We start from the raw sequence: 9,086 nt of genomic DNA, 5'->3' as shown, positions 1-9,086 counted from the left end.
ATAAATGAGATTACTGTCTGTAGGACTTGTGCCTTAGTCACTGTAGAAATTGGAAGATGTGTCAGAAATAAGGCAAGCTGCAACTAGAAGAGAAAGGATGGTCTTGTAGCTAAACAGTTGAGTGCTGGCTAGGAGAACTTGGTTATGTCTATGGCTTGGTTATGTACTTCCACTGTGATTAATTGTATTTAATTCACTTGAACCAATCTTTTTGCAAGTGGTTTCTAATTATGTGATCTTAATTTGCCAGATGCCCAGCCCTTTCAGCTGATTAAATGCCCAAGTGAAGTCTAATGTTTGACCACAGAAGCCATTTGTTGCCATTGTGCACAGTACCATCAATATTTTTTCAATTATATGAAAAGATGGAAGATGCTCTGATTTGTGAAATTATAAGAAAACTTTTTTTTTTGCCTGAAGCATTGGAAAATTCAGCGCTGTTGTTTTCTCATACTTTCCATTGATATCCCTTTGGGGCAGGACATAGGTTAGTAACTATTTTAGGGCAGGTTCAGATGGCTAATAGTGGTTTGGGGGTTGTTTGTGTGGAAAATAATTGATCTGAGTGGACATATATAGTATCAATGTTTGTTTTTCAGTTGCTAGGACTGGCTGAATTTTTTCCTTTTACTATAAATCCTGATAATTGAATTGAACATCTGCTCCCTCTACTACCTAACCTGCAGTCTTGAGGTATGCAGTAAACAGAGAAATAAAATGTCATTATCATAGGTTTGCTATTAACAACTGTCTACAAACAGATTATGTTAGTGATTGATAATGTCACTGAAAAGATATTGTTTCTTTCCAAGCTTTAAATCTGCCATGAAACTCAAATTCAGAAAGGACAGAAATAAGAGCTAACAGTATGTCACAGTTTAGAACTTTCTGAAATACCTGAATAGTCTGTACATTCAAATTGTGGTGTAGATAGATTCCATTGTACAATGTGCATTCACCAGAATGATGCAGTTTTCCTTCTCTGCAGCAGCATCACCACAACACTGTCTGCACTGTAACCATGGCAAGGCCATATTCATTGAAAAACATGACTCTGGATAGGTAAAATTTTTCCTAGGAAGGATTTTCATTCAGAAGGAGTGACGGTGACCTCATCAAGCATGAGTAATTCTGCAGGGGTTGGAATAGCAAATAAAATAAAAAACCCTATACGATGAAATTGAGAGCATGGGTGGCTAATGGAAAGCAAGGCAGGAATAACATCTTATCTTACTGTTGCTGCTGCTTTCCTTCCCTTTGCAACTCTTGCACCAGCTGCAGCAGCTGTAAAAGGAATACCCCATCTAAAGATTGCTGCTGCTGCATTTTCCAGAGAAGTTCCTGTTAAAGCAGCAGTAGCAGCAGTTGGAAGAGCAGATGTAGCATGTGACTATTTATTGCTGCTTCCCGCTACAGCCTCATCTCCCGTAGGAGCAGCAATTTGTGGTGGTTGTGCTGTAATGTTACAAACTGGTATGGTCACAATTTGCTACTGGTAGCAGTTACTTACACCTATAGTTCTTTTTTGCTGCTTAGTCACAACTTGCTGCCTTTCATCTTCCTCATCCTCTGACTAATTGTGATGTTTGGGGATACACCAGTCACAATTTGCTAGCTCTCACCTTTCCTCATCTTTTGATCCAGGTGGTGGCAAGATGTATGGTTGGTGGCACTCCTGTCACAATTTGCTAGCACTGTGGAATCTCTCTAAAATTTGGACACAAATAACTAAGATACTTTTTGTAATTTGGAAAGGCATTGTATAGAGTTAAACTGCAGGACTATTGTATGTAAAACCCTGAATGAAGGTATATGTTCTCTTTATTAGTCTCTTTCCATTGTAGGTTAGAACCTGTATGGCCTATATTAAACAAACATTTAATGTACACAAAACACTGAAACTTGTGTAAAGCATTGTACACAGTATTTGAAATACATTTTAAACACAAACTATTAGGTAGAAAATCTGCCATTGTTCCTTATAAAAACACCCCCACCAGCCTATTATCACGGTTACAAATATTGATCAACTTTTCAAAACAAAATTTGCACTTCACTATTTTGGCACAAACATATGAGCATATTGCCCTGATCTTATTTCAGAGACATTTTCTCAGGCCTTTTCCTCACTGCTAAAACCAAATTGCCTTGTCTTCACTGTGTTTTTATTTCAGAATAGCTCCCGCAGCTAAGGCTTTGTCTAGCCTATGCACCTTTGAGCGACAGGGCTGTGCTGGTACCGCCATGCCGCTAAAAGGCATGCAGTGTAGCCACTGTTTGTTGGTGGAAGAGAGGCTAGAGCTCTCCCGCCGACAAACAACTTCCACCCGCAATGAGCGGCGGCAGCTTTGTTGGCAGGAGAGTGCTCCTGCCGACAAAGCGCTGTTCACACTGGCGCTTTTTGTCTGCAAAACTTTTGTTGTTCGGGGGGATGTTTTGTTGTTCAGTTTCCAGTGTAGGCAGTAAGGAAAAAAAACTAAGGGCTACATACACAAAGGGACTTAGGCACCACAATGCTCAGTATCATACTGTCTAGCTTCTAGGCACCAAGAAAGTCACAAATCCTGAGTTAAGTGCCTAAACTCCCTACACAATGCTGGGGGGGGGGGGAGGGAGAGGGGCGGCACCTTGGAATGGGATCCACAAAAACCATCATGGTAGGCATGGAGCTTCATAAAACAGCCAAGGGGAGATACAGAGTTTAGGGCATGTAACTCTGCCTGGACGTCCCCAAATGGGAGTCACTTTCCTGGAGTCAAGTAGCTTAGATGCCTAAGCTGTTTCTTGAGAGAATGAGACAGGCACGTGCCTAACTACACACAAAACAGCCAAGGGAGGAAGTGGTACCCACCTTGTAACTTCTAGCATAGTGGTTAAAGCAGTCCCCCTGTTATCTGAGTGGGAAATTGAACCTTGATTTTTCCATCTCCCACATGAGTGTTCTAATCACTGGGCTTGAAGTTACAAAGCATATGGTGACAGATTTCCTCCTCCAGCCAGATTTTGAATGGGACCCAATCCAGTACACAGCTTTTACGCACACTTCTTGGATTGGGCCCTACATGCAAGATAAGTGTTGTCTCCCCTGCAATCTGCCCTTGTTTGTGAATTGCTCTGGAGCTTAGTGGGGATATAGGCATCCAGATGACTAGAATAAAGGAGCAGTGTGCATGCTCAGAGGTAGAAACTTAGATACTGAAGGAAATTGTACCCTGAAAATGTAGGCACTGAGTGAGTTTAGATGTCTAAAGGGTTTGGCAAGAGTTTTGGGAATTGCATTGGAGCCTAAAACTGGGACGTACACACCTAAACCTTTGAAAATCTAGCCCTATGTCTCTATTAAAAGGAATAAAGAGGATCCAGGCATTATAGACCACTTAACCGAACTTCGATACCCGGAAAGATACTAGAACAAATTATTAAACAATCCATTTGTAAGCACCTAGAGTATAACCGCATTATAAGGAATAGAGAGCATGGATTTATCAAGAAAAAATTGTGCCAAACCAAGCTAATTTCCTTATTGGACAGGGTTATTGGCCTAGTGAATAGGGGAGAAGCAGTAGATGTGATATATTTTGATTTTAGTAAGGCTTTTTACTAGGGTTGTCAAGCAATTAAAAAAATCCTGTTAAACAATAGGATACCATTTAAACAATAAAAATCCTGTTAAACAATAATAGGATACCATTTATTTAAGTATTTGTGGATGTTTTCTACATTTTCAAATATATTGATTTCAATTACATCACAGAATACAAAGTGTGTACAGTGCTCACTTTATAGTTATTTTTATTACAAATATTTGTGCTGTAAAAAACAAAATAAATAGTAGTTTTCAATTTACCTAATACAAGTACTGTAGTGCAATCTCTTTATCATGAAAGTTGAATTTACAAATGTAGAATTATGTACAAAAAATAACTGCATTCAAATATAAAACAATGTCAAACTTTAGAGCCTACAAGTCTACTCAGTCCTACTTCTTGTTTAGCCAGTTGCTCGGACAAACAAGTTTATTTACATTTGAAGGAGATAATGCTGCCTGCTTCTTGTTTGCAATGTCACCTGAAAGTGAGAATAGGCGTTTGCATGGCATTGTTGTAGCTGGCATCACAAGACATTTATGTGTCAGATGCGCTAAAGATTTATATGTTCCTTCATGCTTCAATCACCGTTCCATAGGACATTCATCCCTGCTGATGACGGGTACTGCTCAGTAATAATCCAAAGCAGTGCGGACCAACGCATGTTCATTTTCATCATCTGAATCAAATGCTACCAACAGAAGGTTGATTTTATTTTTTGGTGGTTTGAGTTCTGCAGTTTCTGCATCAGAGTGTTGCTCTTTTAAGACTTCTGAAAGCATGCTCCGTGCCTCGTCCCTCTCAGATTTTGGAAGGCACATCAAATTCTTAAACTTTGGGTTGAGTGCTGTAGCTATCTTTAGAAATCTGATATTGGAACCTTCTTTGTGTTTTGTTAAATCTGTAGTGAAAGTGTTCTTAAATCAAATAACATATACGGGGTCATCATCCTAAACTACCATAATACAAAATATATGGCAGAATGCAAATAAAACCATGGAGCAGGAGACATACAATTCTCCTCCAAGGAGTTCAGTCATACATTTAAGTAACACATTTTTTAAAATAATCCTCAGCATGGAAGCATGTCCTCTGGAATGGTGGTCCGAGCATGAAGAGGCATATGAATGTTTAGCATATCTGGCATGTAAATACCCTGCAATGCTGGCTACAAAAGTGCCATGCGAATGCCTGTTCTCATTTTCAGGTAACATTGTAAATAAGAAACAGGCAGCATTATCTCCCGTAAATGTAAACAAACTTGTTTGTTTTAGCAATTGGCTGAATAAGAAGTAGGATTGAGTGGACTTGTTTTACTTTGTTTTGTTTTTGAATGCAGTTATGTAACAAAAAATAATCTACATGTGTAAGTTGCGCTTTCATGATAAAGAGATCACACTACAGTACTTGTCTCCGGTGAACTGAAAAATACTATTTCCTTTGTTTATCACTTTTACAGTGCAAATGTGCCTGAAAAAATAAAAATTTAGAATGAAAAACTCATGTTGCCATACAAATACGAAGTGCTATACCAGAAACAGTGTGAGATGTGATTGTGGAAGGTCTTGGAAACTACTGACATATTCAATGAGTGTCTGGTGTTGAAAATTTCAATTAAATAGCACAATGACATCTGATCCATCTCCAGAAAAGTAGATGATTAAGTGCTAAGAGTAAGCAAAATAGCATATTAAAAATAAATAATTTAAAGAAGCATTAACCTACATTTACAGTAGATTTCAAGATAAAGGCAGTCCAATTCAGGCATGGAGAATAATAATAGTTAACTAATAATAGTTAAGAGACATTTGTGAACTGCTCTGAGGCTTTATGCAGACATATAAATGGATAAGGGATTCCTTTAAAGACTAAAAACAAGTAAGACAATTATAATTTTCAGAGGGGGTGTATGTCAAGTATCTGGTTAAATCAAGTCTATTTTAGCAGCTCAATGCATCATACCAGAAGGGAAGCGCTGCTGTGTCTAGGCACTGGGAGGCACCACGCCTCTAAGAACACACCCCTGGGAAGCGGGAGCTGAGCGGCACCGTCCTGCCACGGGGGAAAAAGCCCCATCACCCTATTTTTGCTGCCCCTGGAGACAGCTCACCCTGCTCTGGCCGGGTAACTCTCCCTGGGATCCTCCCTAGCCCGGGGCTCCCCTCGGCCCCATCTGGCAGCGCCCCTACCCGTTCTCAACCCCGGCTCCTACCCCCGATCCCGACTGTGTCCCTAAGCCCCCCATCCGTCCCCCTTCCCCTGCTTGTCCCTTCTGCATCCCGGCATAGGCCCTGCCCAGCCCGCCCCGATTCTCCCCTCTGCCCCTGTAAACAGCAGGGAGCAGCTGCAATCCCCAGGGAGGGCAGAGCCCGGGCAGTGGCTTCAGCTGACGTTACTGAGCATGCTCCGTTCCAGCAAAGCAGCAAATGCTGGGGCCGGACTCTTTCCCATGCAGTAGTAGTTCCTCCCGCCCCCTCCGTCTGGCGGAGGGAGACGGCGCGTGGTGTCGGTCTCCATGGCAGTGGGCTGTGTGGGCGGAGTGGTCGGGGCTGCAGCGCAGCGGTGAGAGAGCGGCTCCCCCCCGCCCCCTCCCCTCCGTGTGTTTGTGTCAGGCTGATCGCGGCGGCGGAGCTGCCCGGGGCGCCCGGCTCGGAGCGGGCGAGGGGGACGGACGCAGCCAGCCGCAGAGACAGCCCCGCTCCCCTCGGCTCAGCCCGGCTCGCGGCATGGGCGGCCCGTAGAGGAGAGGGCTGGGCGGCTGGTGCGGTGCCTGTGCGGCGGCGGCGGCGGCCATGGCGGTGGTGGAGACGCGGCCGGAGCTGGTGGGGAAGCGGTTCCTGTGTGTCGGGGGCGGCGAAGAGGAGCCGCCGGAGCGCGGGGAGAGCGGGCGCTGGCGAGCCGGGGTCATCCGCGCCGTGTCCCACCGGGATTCGCACAGCCCCGAGCTGGCGGTAAGAGACCGGCCGCAGACCCTGCCCCCTGCGTGCCCCCTCTGCGCGGCCGGGGGGCCCGGTCAGCAGGCGTGAGGGGGGGTCCGAGGGGGGAGGTGCAGGCGTCGCCTGCTCTCTCTGTCGGGCAGTGCTCACTCAGATCCTGAGGGTTGGGCAGCGGGGTGTCCTCGGTCCCCCTAGCAGGGGCCCTGCTCGGTGTGAGGGGTAGCAGATGTGGGAGTGGTCAGAGGACGCCCCCTCTGCTTGCAGACAAGAGGGTATGACACAGCCTGTCTTTTCCTCTCGCTAAGCACCTAAGGTGGGGTACGGAGTGCGGTGGTAAACACCTCCCCCCCGTGCTCTCTGTAGCATGGAAGTGCATGTCAGGCTCTTCTCCCTGCTGCACACACCGTGGTGTGTGGTGGAGAATCAATCGGGTTGACGTGGATCACGAATCATAGAAATTATCCTGAGTGCATTAGCAAGAAGCTGCCGTAATATGAGGCTTGAAATTGGGATAAAGGTTTCTTTAGCTTCCCCAGAGAGATCGGCGCCCCGATATTAATGGGAAGGCTTCTGTTATGTGTTTAGCATATGTGAGGACGACAGAGGAGGTGGCATTGATTAGACTTATTATCTTTGCATGGAAGATATGGCTGCTATTCTGATCATTTTAGTAATTCAAATTTATATTTTACTGGGAAATGGTAAAAACTTAGCTTCTCGGTGGAGCGAAAATAACCAGCCCTTTCATCTGATAGGGCTAAGAAACAATTATTTTTTACTCAGCTTGAATATTCATAGTACATTTAATGTTAAGTGACAGGTTTAAAAATACTTTTGTGATTAAAAATAAGATTATGTTGAATTATTTATTTTCCTTGTCTGTGTTGTTGTAATTGTTTTCCTAAGGGATATAGGAATGTGCGTGGAGAGAGAGAACAAGCAAGAATATATTCTGTTGTGTTGAGACACATTCTTGCTGGGGGAAAAAACACAAGCAGGATTTCCTTGGGTTAGTGTTATGAATACATAATCTGTAAAATGGAGTTTGTGTGCTGTAGAGAACTCATCTTTTTATTTGTAAATTCCAGATTCTAGTAATATATGCATTGGTACTGTTGCAATTGTATGCTTGCATATTTTATATTATTTTGAGCATAGAAATGCGCACTTGGTTAAACATCATGACTACATAAGTTCTTTCTGTACATATGGAAAATCACCGAACTGCGTTGTGCAGTTCCCTAGTGCTATTGAGACGGTACAGCAATTCAAGATTTAAAAACTGTCATAAGTGTAACTACTTCTTTTATATGAAAAATCAGGATAAACCAAAATATCTGTTGTTTTAGAGGTTATTGATTGCTTCATATGGTGGGGGAAAAAGTGGTCTGCTAAAGTAATCTGTGCTTGCCTTTGTTCATCCCAGGATTTAGCTTTATTTGGATAAGTAGAAGCATTTACACTTAAACACTGTTGTCATTACCATAGCTTCTAGATTTTCTAGTTTAAATACTTTAATTCACAATTGTATGTCATTTGTCCGTTCCTCTTCTTTGTCAAATGTCTTACATTTTCAAACTTTGTGTTATGGTCTTAGTCTTTCTGATGTCAGTTGGTTTTGTACGACACCATGGAGTTCTCTAGATGTATGTTATATAAGGAATGTGTTTTTAAAACACATTTACAGGGTAGTTTTGTAGAACATATATAATTAAGTATGGATATATAAACATTTTGGGCAACACAATGAAAAATGTACCAACTGCTACTAGCCAGAGTCTTATACCTGTTGTAAACTGTGGGACAAAACTGTAGCGAATAGGGGAAAGTGCTGTCGATAAATCCCCTTTAAAAAAAGTCTATCTTTTATGTCTTAAACAGTGCCCAAAATGTGCTAGGTGCTATCTGTTGTAAATATTTACATGGTCTCATTACTGCACATTACTAAGGCTTCATCTTTTAATGTATTTATCTTCTCATCCCATTTTACAGACAGGATACTGAGGCACAGAATAAGGTGACTTGTATAAAGTGTCACAGGAAGTCTGTGGCAGAGTTGGGAACTAAACTCATGTCTCTCCGGTCTCAGACTGGCACATCATTGGACTATCTTTCTTTTCTCTAGGTGGTTTACAGAGTGTACAGAATTCATGATACCGGTTTTACAATTTAGGGATAAAGGTACAAGTGAACACAAAGACCCAAGGGGCGAGTGAGGAGAGAAGAGAGAACAAAGGTTACAGTAAGAAGACTGTAGGGTAGTTTATGTGGGTTAGGCACACATCTTGATTGATTTTTCTTTACACTTGTAATTAATATGTCACATAAGGCTCAGCAGTGTAGACATACTATGCCAGCATAGCTCCCTCTTGTAGAGGTAACCTACACTGACCAAAGGAGGGTTTTCTGTCAGTGTAGAAACACCATCTCTCTGAAGGACATTAGCGATGTAGACAGAAGCCCTCTTCTGTTGTCAGAGCTGTGTTTACATTGGAGGTTTGGTTAGCATAGCTATGTTGATCAGAACGTTCTTTTTTCAGTCCCCTAACCAGTGTTGCTATGA

The 9,086-nt window shown here is 42.7% G+C and overlaps 1 protein-coding gene across 1 annotated transcript in view; it reads left to right on the top strand.

The window, feature by feature from the left end:
• The first annotated feature begins 6,169 nt into the window (after nt 1-6,169).
• JMJD1C (jumonji domain containing 1C) overlaps nt 6,170-9,086 on the top strand; it is a 311,545-nt gene continuing 308,628 nt past the window's right edge. Inside the window, exon 1 of the mRNA XM_045023354.1 lies at nt 6,170-6,538. Coding sequence (XP_044879289.1) covers nt 6,380-6,538 — 159 coding nt within the window. The 5' untranslated portion in view covers nt 6,170-6,379. The remainder of the gene's footprint in view (nt 6,539-9,086) is intronic.

This window comes from Mauremys mutica, chromosome 7 (assembly GCF_020497125.1).
Source record: "Mauremys mutica isolate MM-2020 ecotype Southern chromosome 7, ASM2049712v1, whole genome shotgun sequence".
Taxonomy (NCBI): Eukaryota; Metazoa; Chordata; order Testudines; family Geoemydidae; genus Mauremys; species Mauremys mutica.
Note: the sequence above shows the minus strand (reverse complement) of the source record. Positions and strands in the feature narration are given on the sequence as shown.